This window comes from Melopsittacus undulatus, chromosome 4 (assembly GCF_012275295.1).
Source record: "Melopsittacus undulatus isolate bMelUnd1 chromosome 4, bMelUnd1.mat.Z, whole genome shotgun sequence".
Taxonomy (NCBI): domain Eukaryota; kingdom Metazoa; phylum Chordata; class Aves; order Psittaciformes; family Psittaculidae; genus Melopsittacus; species Melopsittacus undulatus.
Window position 1 is genome coordinate 42,955,375 of NC_047530.1, and position 25,446 is coordinate 42,980,820.

At 37.8% G+C, this 25,446-nt stretch overlaps 1 protein-coding gene across 5 annotated transcripts in view; it reads left to right on the top strand.

Moving 5' to 3' along the window:
* STXBP6 (syntaxin binding protein 6) overlaps positions 1 to 18,662 on the top strand; it is a 106,868-nt gene extending 88,206 nt beyond the window's left edge. For all 5 annotated transcript variants that reach the window (XM_034062461.1, XM_005149290.3, XM_031049109.2 and 2 more), the window contains exons 5-6: positions 11,868 to 12,025; positions 15,573 to 18,662. In XM_034062461.1, the coding sequence (XP_033918352.1) occupies positions 11,868 to 12,025; positions 15,573 to 15,596 (182 nt within the window). In that variant the 3' untranslated portion in view covers positions 15,597 to 18,662. The remainder of the gene's footprint in view (positions 1 to 11,867; positions 12,026 to 15,572) is intronic.
* The last annotated feature ends 6,784 nt before the right edge of the window (positions 18,663 to 25,446 follow it).

A 25,446-nucleotide genomic window follows, 5' to 3' on the forward strand; every position in this document is an offset into this window, starting at 1 on the left:
CTAGTTCTGGTTTGATTAATGCTCTGCATTAATCAATCAGTGAAAGCTGTATTCTGCTCACCTTTGCATTTAACCATGTAAGACAAGCCAACGTTTCTTCCCCTTTAATAAAACTCGTTTTGATTTATCTGTACTCTGACATCAAAAGGTGATGTCTATGTTCATAATGACTTCAGATCCATTTGAAATGGAAAACAGAATTGCTTCACTTTTTTTTTGGGGGGGGGAGGGAGGAGCTGGATGATGGCCAAATTAGGTCTTTAAAAGGGAAAACTGCACCATCTGAATGCCCAGCTGTTTCAGAAATTAAAGTCCTCCTTCTGTGTTCCTGCAACCCAATAATTCTCACATTTCTTCTTTAGGTCACTGTTACTTTATTTAATGAACCTCTTTGTCCCAGTTTGGAAAATGAATGCAAGTAGTGCATCAGTAGTAATAACTGAAAATAAACTACTGAAGATACCCCTATGGACACATTTTTGTGTGCATCCAAATCAATTTCTTAGTATTTATGAGCTTCTTAAATCCTTGAGAATGAACTTTGTGTAAATTTATAGGCTGCTTCAGACAAGAAAACTCAAATGAAGCACTAAATAATACTTTTTCTTAAAATTACAGTGCTCCAACAATTTGACCTCAGCTTGTTTGTAAACCACAGAGCCACTAGTTCACTTGTAATGAGTTGCTCAGAACCTCCTCATGCTTAATGAATTGTTATTTTTTGGGGATTTTTCAGAGTATCCTTTTGTTATCCTTTTGACTTTTGGTTCTTTCCACTTCCAGTCAGAAAGTCTAAGACTTGGTGTGTCTCACCACTCCTTGGTCTTTGGGTAAAAACCTATTTGCCACATTTTTCTTAAACAGTTCCTTTCAGAGTCATAAGACAGTGACATTACTTATACTTCATTCAGATGTATAGTAATGTTGCACTTCTTGTCCAGTATTATTTCCATAACAGTAGGCATTTGTTAGTGTTGACATTTTCAGTCTTCTGTGCTTCTCTTGACACAGATAGGAACAGTTCAGTGTATATATATCCCCACTGTGTGATCTCACAGCAATGGCTCTTTCTAGTTTGATAGCATAGGTCATTTCTCATCTGAAGGATTTTAGCATCTCCACCTTTGCAGTTCCCATATTGGTATAACAATGCATAGATGGCCTTGTTTGTATATTCTTATTTGCTAACATTTGATTTTTTTTGTTCTAAGTGTTCAGATGCAATGTTAATTTGATACTTGCATTTTAATTCATAATATCTACAGTATATAGACTGCAGATTTGGTTTTACTAGTTTGTGTTTTCCTTCTTGTAATCCTGGCATTTGAAAACATAGAAGTCTGAATATGCTACTACAATGGAAAAAAAAAAAGTCAAGTTTTTTCTCTGAATTACATTCTCACACTGGTATGGTAATAGAACATAACCCTTTCCAGGTCACTGGGAGTAGAACTTGCAGATTCAGGAGGCTGTTAAAGGAATAAAGGAATAGAACTAAAATTGCTTCTTTATGTGTTAATACATACTTAATTTTGTGTCCGGCAAAATTGAATCTACCATAGAGAAATATAAATTATTTTATTGCTGAACAATTCTCTCTCTGTGTGTACATCTCTCTGCTCTATTTCAATTTTGTATACATAACTGTTTAAACAAAGAAGTCTGCTGCCAATGCTGTTGGATAAAATGCCCATTCTAATTCTGCTTTCCGTCCCTGATTTTAACAGCTGTTCCATGCTAGCTTAATTATATGTATCTGGTGTCCACATTTGAATAGACTGTCACTCCCTGTTCTTCTTTGGTTTAGAAGAAAAAGCTAGTTTCAGAGTGTCTAGCATCTTTCATCTGGTCTACAAATTAATATATATATATATATATATATATATATATATATATGAAAACTCTCCTAACCCAGGCTCAAAACTGTTTAGATTTCTAACCTGAAGAGGTAAAGTACAGAGTTACAGATGGTCAGTCTAGGTAGCAAATAAGTAAGAAAATTACTTGAAGCTACTCAAGCCATTTGAAAAATAACACATAAAATTTAGTTGCAATATTTTTACAATTTGTTTTCACAGATTAGCATTATTGTTTAATATAAAACATTAAGAAATAGAAGATTTTTTATAGTCCTGATGACTTACACCAAAGTATTGGGGTGTTTGCTGCTCAGAATTACTTACAGAAGGCTTGTTTCAGAATGCTCATTGTGGTATGATAGTAATTTTCTAAGTATAGAATTTATTGATTTTTCTATATTACTTTCTCTTCACAGTATTTAAACTCATAAAATGCAAAACAGATTGCATCTACATCACCTTCACTCACTGTAGACTTTAATGCATTGCATTACAACTGTGCAGCTGTAGGACATCCTGAGAGAAGAGGCTTGGTATAGACACCACTATTTTGATTCCCATGGGTAGAATCGAATCTGAAATGACAGTCCCTGAAATGACTTAACTTTCCCATTATTGAAGGTTAGAAGCTGATTCAAGCTACTGAAAGACCAAATATATTAGCTAATCATAGTAGATCCTGTGCGGCTATTGGGCTACAAAAAAAGTCTGTGAAGACATTTGTCTCATTTCTTCATTCTGTTAGAACTTTTTCTTCATTAAAATAATGCATAGTTGATGGATCTATGTAATATTTTCCATTCTCTCTCCATTACCAGACTATTAACAAAATACATCATCAAATTATTTCTTTGCCTCTTTGCTTTTATTTACATTTAACAAAAATATAAAATGAGAACCTTAGCTCGTTGCTGTTTCTGCTTACCAGTGCATATCCTCAGTTTTTAGCCCTATATAAACAATGTTCTGTCTTCTGTTTCCTCCTCCCCTCCTTTCCCTTCTAAAAGGCTGAAATGATGCTTTTTAAAGCTGGTTTTGGATTTGGCCAGGGAAGTATGGAGGTTGACTTCTCTTAAGTGTTGACTTAAGCTTGCAGTTAAGTCATTGCTATCCTGACCTGGACAGGGTTTCAGTAGCATGTCCTTCCACTCATGCTGAGTTAAGTCAGTAGTATTTTTCAGACTTCCCTTATCTCCTTTCAGGAACCATTGCCACTCCATTCATTATGAACTTTGTCTCTAAGTTATTTAGTGAGCACCTGGATACTGTGATTGCTCTGCATGGTTCCTGCTGATAATGGTGCAGAAGTGTAGTGTACCTAACAAATCTAAAGAGCTGACATGGCCAGTGAGAGGAAAGGAAGAAACTGATCTCAGTTGTCAATAAAGCTTACTTGTTTTGTTGTTTCTTGATGAAGGTTTTTCAGCTAAACAATTAGGATTATCATTTCACTTCCTGCATTCTTGATGATCAGTAGGACCTTTTAATAAAGGGTATAATGTTAAGGTTTATAAGGTGATTTTTCTGTTATTCTTAGAACTTGGAAGCATTTGTTTAACTCCCACAGTATAAATATTACTTGACTAGTAGCAGGAATAAAATATTCTCATTCCTCGTATGAGAACTGAGATATGTTAAATTTGGCTCTCTTTTTGGACTGAAAAGTACAAGATTACAGGTATGTAAAAAGAATTTGTATGCATTGTAAATAACAAAATCAAAAGCAAAGAAGTGACAAACTAGGATTATATTAGAACATGGTGTTACAGTATAAAATATTCTAAATTACTAGAATTCATGTTATAGGCTTCTTTTCAAATGCTGTAAATTAGGAGGAATGAAAAATACGAAGTCATATTTTAAAAGTTTATAGAGGCTTAAAGAATGCTTATAATACAATAGGGTGGTTTTTTTATTTGTCTTGTATGCTTTGGACAAAATAACAGATCAGATGGATTTTTAGTCTACAAGTGTTTCTGCTTCAAAATGATATGCAGTATTTCCCTGCGTTTTTCTATTTACAGCTGTTCTTGGATGCTATTTGCATTAATGGATATTAAAAGATTCATTTGTGTTGGAAGAAATTGCCTACCCCACAGGGGAAACTAGTGTAATGAGTCTTAATTTGAGACCACTTGTTACTCTGAAACCTGTATTATTTTCCTGGGCAGAATCAGATTTTTATGAAGGTGAAAGATTGATCCATGACTTGAGAGTTCAGCAACTCTTAGTTTAGCTTTTACCAATCACACATTAAGTGCTGAATATATTCCGCTTACATCACAGCAGTCACCAGACTTTGATAATTAATGCTTCTTTCGAAGGTTATAAACTTTCCAGATTTAGGTACAAAGACCTACATAAGTGTTCTGTTTACTTTCAAAGAAGGCAGAAGTCCATGAAAACCCTCCCATACAGGCTTAACTAGGAGACTTCTAGATTTTAAGGTTCAAATTTAAGTTGGGAAGTACATTATCCTTGAAAGATAAATAGAGAAATCGATGTTCAGATTTAAGTTCAGGTTCAAGTATTTCAAAATTATAATTAATGAATTCAGTAAAGATACTACTTGCTATGTATGTTTTGTCTTTCACATCACTTAGTCATCCTTTCTGGCTGGTAATTTAAATACTGAAATTATTTAGAGAACATTCCATTCATGTGATACAGGAATTGTAACAGGAAAGTTGTAAGAAGGAATTATCTTATAGGATTGTAGTCACAGAAATACTGTTTCTGTAATCTGCTTACTGACTTGAGCTGTTTAATAAAGCTCTCTTGTGGCTATTTGAGAGGTCAGAAAGTTTTTATCTGTTTGGTACTTTTTAGCAGTGGTTTCCTCTTTTATTTTAAAATAGCTCCTGAATGAGGCCCTAAGCACACAAATATATATGGAAGGATGTGTAGCAATCGCTTGGCAAGGAGGTGAATGTGATATACAAGGAGGGGAAGAATGTAATTGTCCTGTTAACCTTTATGATCAGCTGTGAAGTTACAGTAGTGATGGAAAGCCTTGGACTAATGGTAGGTTAGGCCAACATGCCCTGAAGATAAAACACAGGATTTTTCTAAACACAGGTACTGCTTACAGTCACTGTGTCAATGCTGTTGATTTTGCTTCTGGTTAAGCAGTGTTAAATCTTATTGAGAAACATAATGCACTAACCTGCTAGAATGGAGGCATGTAAGACATGGACTCTTCATTAGGGACAGTAGTGATAGGACAAGGGGTAATGGGTTCAAACTTAAACAGGGGAACTTCAGGTTAGGTATAAGGAAGAAATTCTTTACGGTTAGGGTGGTGAGGCACGGGAACGGGTTGCCCAAGGAATTTGTGAATGCTCCATCCCTGGCAGTGTGCAAGGCCAGGTTGGACAGAACCTTGGGTGATATGGTTTGCACTTCCAAATCAGGTAGGTGATTTGAGAGTTTGCTGTGCTAAACCTGAAGGTACTCAAGCAGCAGGAAATTGAGGGGGAAGAAATTCCCTAGTGTGGGTTTATGCTAAAAGAAGAGTAAATACTTCAGTGAATTGCATTTGAAACAAACCAAAAAAAAAGCCGTCTGGAGATGTGGAAGCCCTTTGGACTGCCTTGACAGGTAAAATGTGAATTAAGCTTTGGTTTAATTAGGTTTTGGCTGGAATGTAGCTCATTTTCTCCATAGTGGCCAGTATAATGCTGTATTTTTCATAACCAAAGCTATGTTGATAATACTCACGTGTTTCAGGTGAACCGTGCTTATGCAGTGTCAAGTCCTCAGCTTTTCATTCTGCCTTCCCCCAGCAAATAGACTGGGAGGGGACACAGGTGGCGAAGCTGACCCAAATTGAACAAGAAGGCTGTGTAACATGCTCAGCAGTAAGAACTGGGGAGCAGCTATCTTTCCCTGAGGTAGCCATTACTCGGGGACTGTGGTCTGCTCAGGGACTGGCTGGGCATTGGGCAGCTGGTGGTGAATGACTGCTTTTCTATCGTTTCCATCCTTTTCCATCATATCATTCCATCCATTGTTTTGTTGTGAGTTGTCCTTGTCCCTGTGTCCCATTACCTCCCCTTGCCCTTCACTTAATAGACTGGTTTTATCTCAACCTTTGAGTTTTCTTGTTTACGCCCTTCTGATTTTCTTCCCGCATCCCATGGGGTGGGAGTAAGCAAGCAGCTGGGTGAGGGCATACCTGCCAACCAGGGTCAACCCACCACAGCCTTTCATTCAAAACAGATTTTTTTTTTTTCATAACAAATGCAACTCTTTATAGTAGTCACTGTCTTTTTATCCTATATGAAATATTTCCTCTTTTTGAATATTTCTTATGAGAAGAAAAAATCTGATTTTGAGTAGAATTTGGATAGATATTTCAGCTTGTGCTAATGAAGTGATGTACGAAATACAGGATTTTACCTGCTGATAGAAGTGTCTGAAATGTATCAAACAAACAAACAAAAAAAGGCCGCAGACAGCTGGAGATTTTGAGAAGATGCTAGATAACTATCCCTATACATTTACCTTGTTCTTAGCCATTTTTGAATATGCCAATTTTCTTAAATGTCCATCAATTTTTGTTAAACAACATCTTCAAGAATTTTCTTGGAACCCTAATGAACATTCAAACAAAATCAGACCAAAATCTCTTTTGTCTTTGGCAGCAGTGATCACTTCTTATTTGCCAAACAGAATTACCAATTTCTAGGGCTTTTGGAGAGAGAGAGGAATACATGTCCTAAGGGAAGCTTGTCTGAAGAAGAATAAACTGCTGACTTCAGTAAATTTCTACCTGTAGCTAAATTTATTAAAGTGAAAGTAAAATAAAGTGGGCATACAAAGTATTACTGTTGGCAAGAAGTAGTAACTCAGGATTGAGACTTCCTGGGACTAGTTCTAGGTTTTGCGAGTCCAAAATAATGTTGTAGGAATCATCTGATTTCTGCTGTGTTCAGAAACACTTCATTTTTCCTGTGGGACAAATTCCAGGTCTCATCCTCCAACATGGAGAGAAATTTTGCAGTGGGACTGCTTGTACCCTAGTAGATTCAGGGAGGTTTAGGGAAGCCTGCTTTAGGGGTGTTTGTGTGCTGCAGACCACAGAGCCTGATTACTTGCATGCTGTTCATCAGTACTGCTGGTGAAGATATTTAGCTGGAACAAGTACAAATTCCCACACAGCAGCCCACACTAGAGGATTTCTTCCCTCTCAATTTCCTGCTGCTTGAGTACCTTCAGGTTTAGCATAGCAGGCTCTCTCTGAGAGAGAGAGGGCTTAGCAGAAACAGAATGCCAAAAATAGCAACCCTTCACTGATAAAAAGACAGAAAAGGACATTAAGTTAAACAAAAATTAAAAAAAAAACCTGACTGATACAAGCTGCTGTAATGATTTTTTTTTCTTCAGTCTATTGGAAGGTTTAAAAGTAGCAACAAATGAGTTTATTATCAAGGAAATACTGTGGAACTTTGCTGTGCAGTAATTATGAGTGGTTGGTTTTCAAAACCTTTTATGAAAAACAGGATGGAGGTGGGTAAGAAAGAAGAAAACAAACAACAACAACAGAAAGACTACGAAACCTCAAACCACTTTCAGACATGCAGGGGTCTGTAGTAATTTTTATCAAGCCTGAAATTTGAAAATTAATGACAAATAAGAATTGCCGTATTATGTGTAGGTCTGAAGATTAAATGAAGTTTTCATGAGTTTGAATTCTGTTTGCATCCATAGAGAAACTTTGATATTTAACAATTATTTGAACCAGGCAATAATTCTGTGTTGAAAACTTCAATTTCTAATTAACTTGAAATACAGTGGTCTATATTTCACTACAGCAAATTCAAAATAAAATGTTTAATTTTGTGAGCAAATTGTATTACTATCGTAATACTGTTGTAGCTATTGATTGATTTGGAAATTTGTGTCGTCTTCTCTGCTGGCTAGACAAATTCAGATAATAAATAACAATAAAAGTATTACAGAAGAAAAAATAAAGTGACCTTTTTAAGGCACTTCTTTAAGTAACTGAAAATAAATTAGCAATATATTTCTGTGCTTCTACAGATAGCAAAATTAAACTGAAGAAAGTCACTGTATTAAGCTTGATTAGTTTAGTTTCAGACTTCTGGGATCTGTTCTGCAGAGCTGTAGAAAGATACATAGGCTCCAAAAATGGATCTCCATATACCTTAGAAAAAGCAGCAACACAGGCATGTGACTCTGCTCACGGTGAAGACTGTAGCCATGCAAAATTTGAGATCGCAGAACATCTTCGGAACACTGTGAGTTCTTTCCTGCTAAAAACGGCTCAGAACATCAGCTGACCCAGACCCATATTGTGGTGGTGTTTATCTCATCTTGCAAGTGTTATAAAATCTTTTTTTATGAGAAGATCTAAGTGAAAAGCAGTTCAGTCTTCAATTAAGGAACTTGTATTTCTCACGTAGTAGATGAGAAGTCCTGAAATCTGTCAGATTCTTTAGGGGAGGGGCTGAGGAGGGAGTGGTAGGTGGTTAAACAGCAGTTGTCAGGTCCTCAATAAAAACTAATCAGAGCTGGAAAACAGTATTTCCAGACTCTAGGAAAGAGATGCTGGCATAAGTTTACACCTAAGTGAGTGCAGTTCAGGTGTTTTTGTTGTTCACCCGTGGAACAAACTTCTCTGGAAATCTCAAATCACAATAGTTACCTCCTAAAGAACAGCTTAAAAATTTTACAGGTTCAAGGTGGTGTGTTCATAGGAACGTTTCTCCAAAACATCCAGTGTAAGTGTTGCAATTCTTGTAGTGATACTAATACAAGGATAAGGCATAGTCATACCAGCAACCACCTACAGATGCCCTAGAAATAGTGATGAAATTCAATACATGATACATGGGTTTCTGTGTTGCTTACAGATTAAAGTGGACTTTTTTTTTCTATTGTTTTACTAACATGCCATTGGAAAAGATTATCCAAAAGGTTCTCCAAAGCAGCCTCACAATAGCAGCTTCTGCAAGTCACTGCCCATAGAAAAATATAGCAGATTTTACCTGGAGAGAATGTAATATTGTATTAGCTAGAAAGAAAAAAATTTATTGTTGTGCCAAACTTCCAAGTTCATTCTTCTCTGCTGAAAAGATAGTGGAAAAATAGATATCAGTCCTTGGTTATAAATCCTGATATATTCAGGAATACAGAAAATGCAGAATATTTTCATTCCACAGTTTCCTGTTGAAATTGAAAAAAGATCAAAACTATGTTAACTTTTACCACCCAGCACATTTGTAAGTCTTCAAACGATGCTTGCTTTTATCGATCTCTCCATGTTCCCAGGTTCTCTTGAGTTAAGCAGAAGCTCTGTGATCTAGTGAACAGCAGTTAATCCATTGTTGAGAGCTTTTAAAAATCTCGTACAAGAAAACTAGCAGTGATGTATGCAAGAAGTTAGTCTTTAGATCATATTTCAAAAAAATTGAAATTATTTGCAGTGCAGTGTTGCCCAGTTACATGTGTTTATTGGAAGAGCTACCTGAACAGAAGCCAGAATAATCTCCTAAGAACTTGTCTTTAAACAAGCAAATTATGAACAAAATAGCAATTGGCTGAAAAATCTTGAAGTAAGAAAGTATAAAATATTTAAAGTTGTTTGGTTTCATTATCAGACTCCGCAGTGTCTGGAGACCACTTGAAAGGAGAAGTTTCATTTCTGACTCTTAATTACTGATATAAAAAAATCTAACAGTATTGGTATACAGGGGGTCAGGGTACTCTCTGCTTGGTATTTCTAATATTGACTCATCAGATGTGAGTCATTGTGTGTAGGTTCTTGAGTCCTTCCTCCACCTCCATAGTTTGATACTAGTAGTGGTTTAGTTTAATGAGTTCCTGCATGGGCGGCTGGTATTGTTGTTCCACAGGCTACTTGGGGCAACCTTCAGTTTTGCTCTTCATTGTTTGTTTGCTATTTCTAAGGAAAGGAGTTTTACGTGTAAAACGAGTCTGAATGGTGATTTTATTCTTTTCCTCATGAACATGAGGAAAATAACCCTTCAAGTTAATGTTTTGGTTTTATTTGGTTTTATTTTTCTAACCTGGCAATATTTTTGAAGTAGACACTTTTTTCAAATTAACAATGAAAGCAGAGAGTTTGTGTTCATTTTCAGTAGTCTTCCCATGTCCGTAAGAACAGCAGACTTTATTATAGCAGCAGATTTGCCTCACTGCTTGGGTCAGCTTCACATGTTGAACTAGTTTTTATACCTTTAGCAGCATAATCCGTTTAAAACCATTACGTATTCGGTTTTGGCACTGTGAAAAAAGGCTCTGTGCAGTTATAGTATTTGGGGCAGTTTAGAAAACTGGCAGCGACAGCATTGCCTGGTGATTAATAATACTCTCTCTGTACTGGCTTTCTGGCTCTCACAGTGCCTTTGTATATGTTTAAATAAATTCCTATATAACAAATTCCCTATAAGGTACATTAAGTTTGAAAGCTTGTGGAAGGCACCAAGGGGCAAACTCCTGTATTGCAAAAAGCCGAATTTTTACTAGTACTTTTTTGACAAAATTTAAAGGCTAGGACAAAATAATTTTTCATACTAATCAGTTCATACTGATAACATGTTACTTTTTCTGGAGAGTTTTCAGGTAGTGCTGTGGTTCATATTATAAATATTCAGCAGCAGCTCAGAAAAAGTATAATCCCTTCTGTTGAGAAGCAATATAGAAAGGAGTACTTACAAAGGTGAGCATTTAAAAGGGATAAATGTGGAGCAGTTCTGTTGAAAACTTGAAGAAACTTCTACATTGTGTGCCAGAGAAGAAACTCGGAAACTGCTAAGTTGATTTGGATGGTAAAGCAATTAGAGCTAAAGGTTTAGAAGATATGGAGCCTTGGTGGGACTTCAAATACTAAAGTTTAAATAAACTATGTTGTCACATGAAACATGGCAGGTGTCCCACCTGGAGAAGGGTCTAAGGTAGATATATCAAAACAGCGTAAAATAACTGTGGTAATAGTGTTTGGAGTACAGTTGTAAATGGTGTTTTCATACAGGTGTGTCCAGTTCTGTCAATCATTTATTCTCTAGGGAAATAGTGGAACTTCCAAAGAAAGCTAATCCATATTAACATGAGAGTCTTGTGAAGAAGCTGTGTGCACTTGTGAACGATTTAATTGACGTAATAGAATAGCTTCCTGAAATGATGTTTGAGCATAAGGCTTAAAAAATAATACGTAGCTAAGTTATGTCTACTCTCAAGTATTATGTTACCTGTTGCGGTTTAAAACCAAGTCCTCACAGCTCGTTCACTCACTTCCCCCCTCTCTCCCCCAACTCCCGGAGAGTTAGGAAGGAGAATCCAAAGAATGTAGCCCCCACGGATTGAGATAAGGACGGTTTAATAGCTAAGGCACAACACAAATCACTACTGCCATTACTACTACAAATAATAATGATAAAGCCAATAACAAGAGAATACAACACCTCACCAGCCACCAACCCATAACTCACTCCACCCTGCCCGACCGAGCACTGACCGATACCTCCTCCATCCCCCCAGAGCTCCATCCCTTCCGGGTTCTCTGCCAGTTACCTCCTGGGTATGACGTGCTATGGTATGGAATACCTCTTTGGCTAGCCTGGGTCAGGTGTCCTGTCTCTCCTTCCTCCCAGCCTCCCCTCCTCCCTGTCAGAGCAAGAGCTCAGAAAAGGCCTTGGACAAACCAAACATTTGAGCAGTAATTCAAAACATACTTGCTATCAGCAACCGTTCTCAGCCCAAAAGTCAAAACACAGCACTGCACCAGCTACCAAGAAGGAGAAAAATGACTGCTACTGCTCAAACCAGGACAGTTACCATATGGTACTTATTTGTAATTTGCTAATAGTATGGATTGAATGAGAAAACAATAGCTTACCCCATTTTCCAAAATGCAACTGGACGGTAAATTAGCAGGTAACACATCAGCTCTGGAACACTGTAAATGAAAATAATTGTATAAAATACTAATCATATGTTTAATAGCTTCTTTTGATATTGCAGGAAACAGCATACTCCATTCAGCAGCAGACAGTGTGACAAGTGCAGTACAGAAGGCAAGTCAGGCTTTGAATGAGCGTGGTGAAAGGCTAGGTCGAGCAGAAGAAAAGACAGAGGAGCTGAAAAACAGTGCTCAGCAGTTTGCAGAAACTGCACACAAGGTAAGATTTGGGTGGGATAAGGCTCTCAGTAGCTTAAAGTCGAGTATGTCTATTTCAGGAGGAGGAAGCTCTAGAAAGAATTGCAGTCTATTACTGTTTACAAACGGCTTGTTTTCCTTGATACATTTCCTCACTTGGCAGATTTCTGGTTTGTAACTTCTGTGTGCAGATCTGAGGCTTGCTGCATTTCCGCTTGAATTGAAACTACCTGTCTTCTGTTTCCAGAAGCCTATTTCAGATCCATCTTCCCAGTATTGTTTGGCACAATTACTCATACTTTGTGCATCAGTAGAGTGAAACTGTTTGTTAATCCCCTTTGATAAGCAGTGATTATCTGTCTGTTTCTGAAGATGTATGTTTTTATGTCTGGAAATATGATTTAGGAGGATTTTGAGGAATTATTCTGTCTCAGGAATATATGGACGTTTTCTATGCTTGGTGGAAGGTATTACAGTACTATGCCTGATACATCTGCACATGGATAATTGTGCTGAACTTCCATCTCTGACGGAAATTCGACATCCAAAGCATTTGATTGGATGGCTGCGTAACACATCCACAACAGCTAAAATGTTTTGTTTTTTTTTTTTTTTAAAAAAAAGGTAAAAGCTTTCGGAATGTCTTTAACTATTTTAGCACACAGGTTTGATAGTTTTGCTGCTTAACACATGCATTAGGCTTTATCATGCTTACGCCAAAAAAAATGCCTGGCTACTGCATTAACATTAGAAAATCCTGGATTGGTATCTTGCACTTCTATACAAACCTCTTTTTTATGTTGTCTTTAACATGTCACAAAACAAATTACTTTAATATTTACTGGGATAATCCTATACTTCGTGGTCCATTTAGATGAACATGGTTCAGCTTAGTGGCCTGAGTATGGCATAAGCCTGCTCCTGGACTCTTCTAACACTAACACCTCCCACACACAGTGATGATAACTATGCCAACTTAGTAAACCAACCTAAACAGCAGCTACCACTGCTTCTAGGATAGGGGAAAAAAAGTTTGCTGCTTTCGCATAAAGCATAGAATGCTGCTTGGTAAGGAGTTCAAAAGTGAAACATGGCTCTTGATATATGAGCCAGTATGAATCTTGAATAAGATTTGAATAGTGCGTGTTCCTCTTTTATCTTCACATGTGTAGAACAGCAGTTCCACAGACGAAGACATGCTGTGAGCTGAAACAAAGTTTTTTATCAGGTTATCTTAGGAGAATCATACTTTGAAAATCTTATTTTGAAAATCTTAGGATTAATGCATACAGTATTACAATAAAAATATGATCTTTGGTAGCCTGTGCTGTACCATATTTACAAACAAAAGCTTAAAAAAACCCTGAGTTAATAATTCAAAGCAAAAGTTGAAGGAAAATGTTGCAGAAATGGTGGGGAAGCTAAAATCATCCACAATACAAGGGTTTTGTTGTTTTGCTGGGTTTTTTTAATCAAATAAAAACTTCTCAATATGGATTTTGTTCATAGTCATTTGAGTTTAACATGTCTCTGTGGCAGTAAGTGAGAATATTTTATGCTGGAAATGTCTAAGTGATGCAGAGCAAAAAAAAGGGTAATCTCCATTTGAACTGTCTGGGGCTGAGTTTTATGACACCTTTATGCCAGTCCAGTTTTAGAGGTTACTGCTGTTCTTCAGATGAACATGAGATCATGTCCTGATGAAGTTATCCCAATTACTAGCTGCCTGAAAGTCTTTACAAGCTGACTGACAGTCTTTCAGTGGATTGTAGTTAAGGATCTGTAATAAATGCTTGGGTTTTGTCTTTTTAAGAAGAAAATAGTATCTTTATGTTTCATGGAAACAAATACTTGTCATTTAACGATCGTTAGGATAATGTGGTAAAATGGGGTTTACAGCATTTTTCTTTTTTCTTTTTTTTTTTGCAAAATTTTTTGTATTAATGCTTCAGGTCTTGAATTGTGTCTCAGAAGTGCAGTAGTCCTGTAACTCCTTTTCTGTTGCCTCACAAAAATGTATGGGACAGCCACATAGGAATGTATTATGTTAGAGAAAACTGCTGGTTTATGGTGATGTGCTATCGTTTGCAACAGGGTTGTCTGGGTTATATTTGAGCATTTAGGAATAAGTACAGTATTGTTTATTGTTAATGGTCTTCTGGTTAAGCCTTTAAGGGGCAGCTACTTCCGAGACCTTAGATGTTGTTTGTACAGAAGGGAAAGCTTACTCATTTCAGTGAAACCAGGAAAGTGAGATCCAGCTGAGTGTTGCATAAATGGCAAAATTAGAGCTTTCTGGCAAAATAGTGACAGTGAGAAAAGCCCCAATTTTAACTTAATAGTATTTGTGTGAGCACTTTGTTCAGCAGAGTTTTGATTTTGGTTGCTTTATACTTGCCTTCAATAAACAGTAAATGTACTTTCAGATGTCAGCCTGTAATTATTTTCACCCCTACAGTATCATGATACAGATACACCCCTACAGTATCTGGATACAGATTTCTTTCATAAATTAATTTCTATATCTGAGCATTACTCTGGCAACAAACAGGAGGAGTTAGAAGCCATTACACAGTTGGAAAACTATGATACGGTTGCAATCACAGAAGCATGGTGGGATGACTTGCACAACTGTGCTATGTCAAATTGCTACAATGTATGACTATAAACTCTTCAGGAGGCATAGGCAAGGAAGGAGAGGCAGTGGAGTAGTCCTGTATGTTAGAGTGTGGTTTGACTCTGCAGGTTGATGATGGTGGCAAGAAGATTGGATGTTGATGGATAAGGGTCAGGGTGAAGGCCAAATGAGGCAGATACTATGGTGAGTGTGTTACAGAACTCCTTGAGCATCAAAAGCTCATATTAAAGTTGAGTCATTTATTGGTCGACTTTTCACTGATAGTGAATGAGGAAATTTTAACTGTTCTTAGCTCTTGCTAGTTCTGGTTTCTAGGTGAGTTTCTTATCTCAGCTTTGTTAGCATGCTGTTATCTGCAGATAATATACATGGCCTAGAACTTCAGTTATTTGCTTGGCTTGCAGTTTATCTACACTTTTTATACAGGATTTAAGTCACTTTAGCTCTTTCCCCTCCCTCTCATTCACAGTTTTGAATTATTTGAAATAGAAATAATGAGTAATTACAGACATAGAAAGGCAATCAGTCCTTAATTTTTCATCATTATGTAATGGCAGAGCTGCTAAGCAGGTCTAAAATTTCTGATTGTATTGAACAATCCAAAACATGAAGTTGAAATGATCGTTCTTTTAGGCATGTCTTTGTTTCTAGTGTCTTGCTGTAGCTGTCCTCACAAATAGCAAAATAATGGAACACTGGGAAATATAACTATGAAAGCAAATAAATCCTGCTGCGTCAGTGTGGCAAAGACTTTGCTCATCTATCACAGTAAAGGGAATGACTGCATATCTGTGTGCAAAGGAGGAACAGATTTTGGGCATTTTATGGAGGATTTAGTTTGCAAAATCTTCTGATCCAAGCTAGCTACATTAGCTTCATATAGCTATTGTTACGTGAGCTCCCTTTAATTCATTTTTTCTTTCTTTTTCAGCTTGCCATGAAGCACAAATGCTGAGATACTGCCCAAACTTGAAATCTTCCCAAGAGAAACTGAAAAGGCTACATACAGCATCTTTTACAGGAGAACCAGACTTCTGTGTGCTTTTTTTCTTCCAGTTCAGTGGAGATGCATTCTTTCAGTTTCTGTGCAGGAAAAAGTGTTGCATTTCTACCTTTTTGACTTTTGTTCCTCTTTTGTAATATTGCTACACAGTCCTGCAGTATTTTCTACCTGTATTTCATTTGTTACAGGAGCGAAAGCAAACAGGGGAACTGGACCAAATGACAAGCTGATCAGGATTAAAATAGTAATATTCTTCCCCAGTTGTAAGGAAAATTATTTAACTGGTTGTGGACATACGTGTGGAAATAAAATCCAAAGAAGGGGTATACTTTTCATTTTATGTAGCATCAGCAGAATGAGAATGTTAGAATTATACACCTGGTGTTGTAACCAGTGGAGTATAGACTGTTTTGTCCTGAGAAACAGAAAAGCTTGTTTCTTCTACCCGATGTAGGAAGTTTTGCATGTGCCATCACCAGCATTCACAAGTGCATATCTGAATTTCATATCTGCATTATGTATACTCCTGTTTTCACTTCTGGATTGATTATTTGAATAGTATAATGAAACTTACAGAATGTACGCTTGAGATTTCAAAATTGAAAAGTAGGATTTACATCAATGTGAACATAACTGTGCCTCAAAAACAATCTAGAATTCTGCAATCTGATAATAACATTTCATCATCTTTTTACCTGTGATTCTGTGGGTAAAAGCCTGTGTAAATGAGAATGCAAAGGCGTGGGAAAATGAGAATGCACTATTTTCCAACACTTCAGAAACTTGTCTGATTAGAATGACTTTTGTGTTAGCTAGTGATCTGATTTCTAATATAGAGGCTTTCAAAAAGCATGTATTGGTACATTAGTATCATAACTTCTGGGTTGTGTCTCAGTTTTCAATATATATATTGTCACTGGAAGGGTGACTCCTTCATTCTGTATTCACTATATGCAATATATGCACTGTATTCTCTTAAAAAAAAAAAGGTTACTCTTTTCCTTCACTGTTTACTTAACATTCAAGATCATCTAAGACACCTTTAGAGTGAAAAGGGGGAGAATGCTGCATTTTTTTGTTTCTTTGGTTTTTGGTTGTTTTTTTTTTTAAGCAGTAAGCTGGAAACAGACATCCTAGCAGAGGTTTCAGCCTTCATCTTCTAAACATGCCTGCTCTCCGTTTTTTGTCCTTATCTTACCAGATTGCTGGCATTATATGAATGTACTGTAGTTTTTATTTTCAGTGTAGAATAATATTTTTGCATTATAAATGACACTTGGAAAAGTCTAAAATCCTCAGAGCAGTGCTTGTAAGGGAGTTAAAAACTTCTGTTAGTAATTGAGAGTATTTTAGTTACTGCAAGCTGAAGTAACTGAAAATCTCTTGGAAATACCCATTTTGTGAAAAGATGCTTGGCTTTACAAAAACATTCTCATTTGAATTAAAGACACTATCTAGTTAACTGACTGCATTCAGACTTTGCATCTGGTTTGTCTGGGTTTTTTTCCTGTAATTTGAACTGTTTTCTATGAAGCTTTTTATTGAATTTCACACTGGGAATTGAGAGAAGGGGTAAATTTGTCATCTCTGTAGCACCATAGGATCATTTAGTTCTGTTTAGCATCAGCTGTAATAGTTACTACACCCAGCACTGTCAACTGAAAAAGAATTTGTCCACATCTGTTGTAAATCAGAACAGGCTCATCAACAACATGAGTTCTGAATACTCCATTGAGTTACATACAATTACTGTTTGCCCTGGAAAAGTCAGTGGCTTTCTGAGCACTTTTCTAATAACTATGGGTATTTCTTCAAATTAACCAGAAAACCAGTCCCTCATTAAATATTAAATTTCTCCTAGAGACAAAATGTTAGGCTATTTTTTAAAAACAGCTGCATTAGAAATGAGTCAGGGAGTCCTTCTTGACCACATAACTATCTTCTGTCATAATCCTTTCCACTCTTTTCATAACTACATTCTGCTGCTAACCTCACACATCTTTCTCTTGAGAGAAAGAAGGAATAGGTTTTGAACTGCTGCCATCTAGCTGGTCTTCTAAGCTTGTCAGTAATTTGTGTCTAAAATCCACATAAACCTGAAAAGAATGAGTTGTCTAAGTTCAAATAAGAAGGCATAGATTTTCAGGTGTTTACATGAATATCAGCTGGACAGGCCAAGGTCACAGTTGTGCTGTAAAGTTCCAGACCTTTTGTGAGTTGAACTATTCTGAAACATTGCTTTAGTCTTACTGACAGTTTTTCAGCATTTCTTTTTTTCTGTTCTTCGCTTAAGTGTGTTGTGTTACGTATCATAACTCAGGACTTTTATCCAACCATCAAAAGCCATTTTCTATGGGAATTTTGAGTAACCTAGTGTTATTAAATGAAGGAAAAGTGATTTGTCTGTGTGTTTACTTTGTTCTTGCTGTTCATTAAATGACAAGATACGGTAGTTTATAGAAAAAAAAATTGAGGTGTATAAATGTCTATCCAAAATCTTACAGCATTGCAGTTTCCTTCTGGAACTGAGCTTGTAGTGTATACAACCTAGTATTCTTAGATAGTCATGTATATAACATATACTATAATTCAGGTTAATGTTTCATATGAAAGAATGTATTTGTAAATTGTAATGACATCAATAGTTTCTCTATCTTTTTAAAGTTCTGCAAAGAATAAAAATATTGTTAGGTTTCACTACTGTACCGCAAACTCTGTCTTAAAAAGGCTACTTTTGTGTCTAGCAAAAGTTGTGCATTATGTGAAATATTAACAAAAATGTGCTCTCTAAAAAGTGATCTTAATGGTGGGTAGGTTTTGCTATAATATACCAGAATCGTAATACTGGTAATTGTAATACTTGCTGGTATCTGTTGTAACCAGTTCCTTAAAAGTTCTCAAAGATGTAGAAATTATTTTGTGCTGTTCTGGGGGGAAAAAAAAGCGGGACTGGCTCTCTTGAGTCATTTCTGGAAACCCTGATTTTGTCATTAAATACTTTAACTGTGATGAGAAGAAAACTGTCCTTGGATTATTTGAGTTGTCTATGCAAGATATAAATTGTCAATGACACTTATATTTCTCTCCAGCAGAATTATATCTCACTCTAGCAAAACTGAATAAAAATTAGTTTCCACTCTCATAATGAACACTTTCTATAGAAAGAATGTTGTAATTACAAAAAGAAGTAATGGGAACTAGTTTGAAGGATTTTGTGTCCAATATGATTCTAGACAACAGATAACTCAGGTTTAAGTTGGCACCCTGCCTAAAGGCTGTATAGGTTAAAAGGAACTTTGTTAATTTTCTTTCAATTTGCAAATTATTACTAATTTCTTTTGGCCATCTAATTTTATTGACAATTTTTTATCAAAGCAAAAGCAATTTTAATCGCTATATGGGAATAAAACTAAAGGTGGAATTCTTCAGAAAAAAAGACACAGAAAAACAATTCTATGAATTTGACTGAGGGCCACTTGCAGAAAAATCATTGAATATTAACTGATTGCTGCCATCTCTCTTTTTTTCAGGTTTAAACAGTCCTAATCTTAATTCCAAGATGCTAATCTCAAAAATGTAGCATTGAAAAATATTGTCACCTTGTTAAATTACTTTGCTTGATAGGTAAATCTTGCTGGAATGCATGTTATCCATCCAGTGTTGAACGCCATTGTCCTGGGTTCAGCAGTAGCAGTCATTTTTCTCCTTCGTAGCTGGTGCAGTGCTGTGTTTTTGACTTTCAGCATGGTAACAGCGCTGATAACACCAAGGTTTTTGGTTGCTGCTCAGCAATGTTTACGCTGACCAAGGATTTTCTGAGTCTCATGCTCTGCCAGGGAGGAGGGGAAGTCGAGACGAAGCAGAGACAGGACACCTGACCCAAATTAGCCAAAGAGCTATTCCATACCACAGCATGTCATGCCCACTGTATAAACTGGGGCCAGTTACCCGGAAGGGCTAGATCACTGCTTGGGTCAGGCTGGGTGTCAGTCAGTGGGTGGTGAGTGGTTGCATTCTCTTCCCTTGTTATTTCGCTTCTCATGATTATTATTGGTGGTAGCAGTAATGGGCTTATGTTATACCTTAGTTGCTGGACTGTGCTTATCTCAACCCATGGGAGTTACATTCTTTTGATTCTCCTCCCCATCCCTCTGGGAGCTGGGGGATGGAAGGGGGGGGGGGGGGAAGCAGGCAAGCAGCTGCGTGGCTCTGGGTTGCCGGCTGGGCTTAATCCGTGGCAGCCGTATATAACCAATGCCCAAACTGCATGAAACTTCCTGTAAAAGAAATAGATCTCTGGTGAATCAGAGGCAAAATCGAAGCAGCATTTTGTTGTAGTTCACACATAACAATTTGTCAGTTCTTTTCCATTTTTTTTCGTACATTTATCTTTTAAGATACAAAAAGAAAACGTTTGCCTCATTTTCTGAGCATTTTCACAGATCAGTTTTACCATGTTGGCATTTTTTTTTCTTGATCACCAGCCTAATCTTTTCTGTGTATTGTTTTCTTTGAGTCATGGAAGAGACTCAATCTAACAAAATTCTAATTGATGTTTTAAACCATTTCACAGGTCTCTGGTAGCTCACATGGTAACTTTTGCAGAAGAAGTAAGTTCAAGCCTATATTGTGTTGAAATTGTGTTGCTGCTGACAATGGGAGGACAGAGTTTTCTGCTGTCTTAAGTGTTCTTGACAGAACAGAAAGGAAATGTGGTAAAAATAAACCAGATAATGTTCACAGTTCATACTATAGCAAAAAGGAAATCTTCCACATATGCAGCTAACATTAGCATGCTGGTTTGCAGCTATATCAATAAGTTGGGATTTTTTCCAGTTTCAGAAAGAAGAGATGCAGTAAAGCTTTCTTTAGAGTTACATGATGAGAAAATCCTTTTTCTGCAAAAAAGTTCATTTGCTTGTGGGAAGTATCACGATCTTAATGAGACTCCTTCTCTCCAAAACCTTTACTAGTTGTATTAAATACAGCATCTGGAAACATACATGACATCTGTGAGGTCCTTGGTGGTGTAGGTACGATTTGCACTCTGATAAGAAGCATTTAGCTTTAACAGTAAATTGCTACAGTTGTTTGAGGTTTGTAAGAGAGTTTAGCTCAGAAGCATCCCAGTATTGCTCTTTAGGGATAAGGAAGTGTGAGCACTGTTTGTGCTGCAAATCAACAGTGGCTAAATTCTGACATGAGGGTAGGCAAGATGAGGTAAGTATCGCAGACTTCTGAGTCACCATGTGAGCAAGTCAGAAGAGGTGGTGAAGTAATAGCCAAAAGAGCCGCTTGATGGTGCAGGTCCCAGGGAAGAGGACAGCAATGGTGGAGGGCTCGCCACTTGTGGTTTAACCCCAGCTTGCAACTGAGCCACTCACTCACTTCTCCCTGATGCAATGGGGATACAGTTGGAAATGTAAAACTGAGAGAACTTGTGGGTTGAGATAAAAACAGTTTAATGGCTAAAGCAAAACCTGTGCATGCATGCAAGCAAAGAGGAACAATGAATTCAGTCACTATTTCCCATCATTGGGCAGGTGTTCAAACATCTCCAGGAAAGCAGGCCTCCACAGCACATAATGGTTAGTTGGGAAGACAAAAGCTGTAACTGAATGTCACCGCCTTCCTCCTACCCCCGATTTGTATGCTAATTATAACACCATATCATATGAAATATCGCTTTGGTCAGTTGACCAGCTGTGTGCCCTCCCAACTTCTTGTGCACCCCCAGTCTACTGCTATTGGGGTGGGGTGAGAGGCAGAAAAGGCTTTGACCCCATGTAAGTACTGCTCAGCAGTAATGAAAGCATCCTTGTACTATCAAAGCTGTTTCTAGCACAAATCCAAACCACAGTCCCATAGAAGATACTATGAAGAAAAGGAACTCTATCCCAGCAAAAATTAACACACCATTGGTATTTTCTCACAACCAGGCAGACAGTTGTCTGCAATTCTAACAGTGAGTACTAGCAAGATTTCAGGCAAGTCCTGAGGGGTTTCAAACCTACATATGAAGAAATGTAAGTACCTTTGGTTTTTATCTTACCTGTTCTTTTCTGTCACTTCCTCATGTGCAGTTGTTCAGCATTATAGATAGCAGTAGCCCAGAGAACATAAAGAACGACTACAGAGCCCTGGGAGAGGTGGTTAGGGGCTCTGCAGCTCTAATGGTCTCTTCATCAATTCTCCAGGATAAAGGCTAGGAGGATTGGCCAGGTTAATAAATGGTTAGAAGGCTGGTGCCATAGTCAGGGGTTTGGGTATCAAGAACATGAGATTCAATTTATTAGACCAGGTCTACTGGGGGCTGTTGGAGCTGGTCTGACAACGAAGGGGAAGAGTAGGTTTGGTAGGAGGCTTGCCTGACTGGCCAAGGATGCTTTAAACTAGATGTGTTGGGGGACGGAGGCATCATTCCATCCCAACACACCCAGTCAGTTGCCAGCACCTATAATAAATGTTTGGAGCAATGTAGAGATATTCCAGCCACTCCAGGCAATGAATCAACTTCATTTAGAGGTCGACTCAGATGCCTCTTTACAAACGCCCATAGCATGGGGAACAAACAAGAGGAATTATTAGAGGCATGTGCACCTCTACGGAGATATGATACAGTTCTGGTGTTCTCAACATAAAAAGGACATGGAACTGTTAGAACAAGTCCAGAGGACAGCCACGAGGATGGTCAGGGCACTGGAGCACCTCCCATATGAGGACAGGCTAAGAAAGTTGGAGCTGTTCAGCCTGGAGAAGAGAAGGCTGTGTGAAGACCTCATAGCAGCCTTCCAGTATCTGAAAGGACCTATAGGGATGCTGGGGAGGGACATGGTTTAGTGTGAGGTGTCCCTGCCCATGGCAGGGGGGTTGGAACTAGATGATCTTGAGGTTCTTTCCAACCCTAATGTCGTGGTTTAAACCAAGTCCCCCAACTCCCGGAGAGTTAGGAAGGAGAATCCAAAGAATGTAGCCCCCACGGATTGAGATAAGAACGGTTTAATTGCTAAGGCATAACACAAAACCCCTACTGCCATTTACTACTACTAATAATAATGATACAGCAAACAACAAGTGAAAAGAATACAACACCCCACCAGCCACCGACCCATAACTCACTCCACCCTGCCTGGCTGAGCACCATGTGCTCCCTCCTCCATTTTCCTCCAGAGCTCTCCCTTTCCCAGTATGCATCCTGGGCATCACGTGCTATGGTATGGAATACCTCATTGACTAGCCTGGGTCAGGTGTCCTGTCTCTCCTTCCTCCCGGACTCCCCTCCTCCACCTGGCTGGAAAAAACCTTGAACAAAAACACCCTTAAAACATGCTCAAACCATGACACCTAACTATTCAATAATTCTATGATTCATCAGGGACTGTAGTGACAGGACAAGAGGTAATGGGTTAAAGCTTAAACGGGGGAAGTTTTGATTGGATATAAGTAAGAAGTTCTTTATTGTGAGGGTGGTAAGGTATTGGAATGGGTTGCCCAGGGAGGCTGTGAATGCTCCATCCCTGGCAGTGTTCAAGGCCAGGTTGGACAAAGCCTTGGGTGACATGGTTTAGTGTGAAGTGTCCCTGGCCATGGCAGGGGGGTTAGAACTAGATGATCTTAAGTTCCTTTCCAACCCCAACTATGCTATGATTCTATTATTCTATTTCAGACAAGCTGAAAACAGGTCTGTTAAAAGTCAGAGCACAGAAACTGCATGGCAGGTGCTATTCTTCACTGAGACCATGAACAATTGCAGAGCTGCCAGTGTCTAAGTGAAATAATAGCTGTACATATGGGATTGTTTGTAAGACAGATGGCTGAGAAAGGTCCCATTTATCTGCCAGGAAAGATACTGTAACTCTTAGCATCCCTGTTAGCTATTGCTGATTTTATCAACTTGGTAGTTATTAGATTAAAATCCCTTTTCCTCCCCTGAAGTTTCCATTCTATATGGCAATCTCTGCAAAGGCAATGAAAGAGAGAAAGTAGGAAGAAAGGAAGAGGTTATGTGTTCGTGTTCATGTTCATAGACTGTGTATGCTTCCTGGAATCTGTTCCTTCATCTGTCTGGCACAGTAAATTTGCAAGGTTATTTATGGCTTCTCTTACTATTCCAACTGGCTTTCCTAGCTCCCACTTTTGTACAGTCATTCCATACTGGGTATTATTTTCCTCTTATTACTCACAACTCCCCCATGCTAAGAGGTGGCTCCACATCTAAAGTCTCTGGATTTTTAGCATGAAGTATGATCTTTAGCCCTTGCCCTTTCAGGTTTGAACAGCTCCTGTTGCATTATTTATTGACTTCAGTTGTTTGCTCTTTGTAGATGAAGATGTAGACGTGCAGTGCACATAAAGTAAGGATATTCCACCTCACAAGGGCAAAGTTGTAGAGAAGGTGTTTCAGCATGTCTGAAAGGATTTAGGACAAGATTTCATAGTGCTAGACCACTAACATAGGTGTTTCATCCTTAATCTTGCTACAGGTTTTTCTCTAAAGTCTGTTCTGAAGCCATAGTAATAAAAGGCATTTATCTTTAATGTAGTGATTTTTCATCCTTCTGTAGCAAGAATTCAAAGAGAAATAGCAAATATCTTTCATATAGGTATAAACAAAGGCATGGATGAAAATAATTTACAGTAAATTAATGGGCAGGAATAGAATGGAGATCTACAAGCCTAAACCTGATTCTTTATTTCTAGTAGAATGTGTCAGGAACATAGTGGAAACATTTTTAATTTCTTGTTTTATGGAAAGCATCAGAAACTAAACAAAAGTAGGTTCTGACAAAGACTATTTTTTCTTTCCTTCCTTCTCTAGCAATGTATCTTTCATGGTGTTTCTGTGAATCCCAATCTTATTGCAAAATGTTTATGGAGACAGGAAGACACAAGAGAAGAGCTGGGCCAAAGCAGCAGTAATAGCTCATTGCTTCTTTGCTTGGATTTTACAAGCACTTTAAGCTGTCAGCTTTCAGACTAAATGCACTTATATCAATACAGTGAAAGAATCCAGTTTAAGGTATTCTGGGGAATGATGTGTATGTATGCCTTCTGTCACAGGCTTCAGCAACTGTGAGAAGCAAATGTCTGTTGCCTTATGCTCAAACAGTTCTCTGACACTCTCTGGTTTAGTGTAAGGAACAAAAGCATCTCTGTGTGGCTCTGACAGAGTGCCTTGTCAGTGTCAGATTTCATTAAACTGCTCTTTGTGAAACACACAAACTCTTCCTCCTAAAAGCATGGGAGAAGTCAAGGAACAGAAGATAAATCCTATTAAAGCATCAGAAATATTCATATCCTGGAATGGTTTTTACTATAAGAATTCATACTGCAAACAGTACTTCAGGCAGCCTAACTTGAGCTGTTTTCTTAGCTCAGCTGAAAAAAATCCAGAAGCTCTTCAAAGTCTTTCCTGTTCCTGCTTTTGAAATTTGGAAATTGAGCATTGGGATACTCAGCTGAAGTGAAAGAGACCTGTATTACAAAAGAACAACATGGAATAGGATAAGACATACTTTTAGAAAGAAGACTTACGACTTCCCATGGATAAAACCCAGTAGAGGAGACATTCAGTGAACATGGGAGGCACAAAATGACTAAAAAATCACAGTAGAGAAATGAGGATACACTGGACCACCTTGACCTTCCAAAGGCAACAGGACTTGGCATTTCAGGGGAGAAGTGATAGTGGAAAGAATGAGATTCATGGTTGTCATGGAAGAAAAGGGCAAGGCATCCATATAGAGTTAAATTTCATGAGATCATGCAGGGAATTTCCAAATAGAAAAGTAGTCAGACTTTG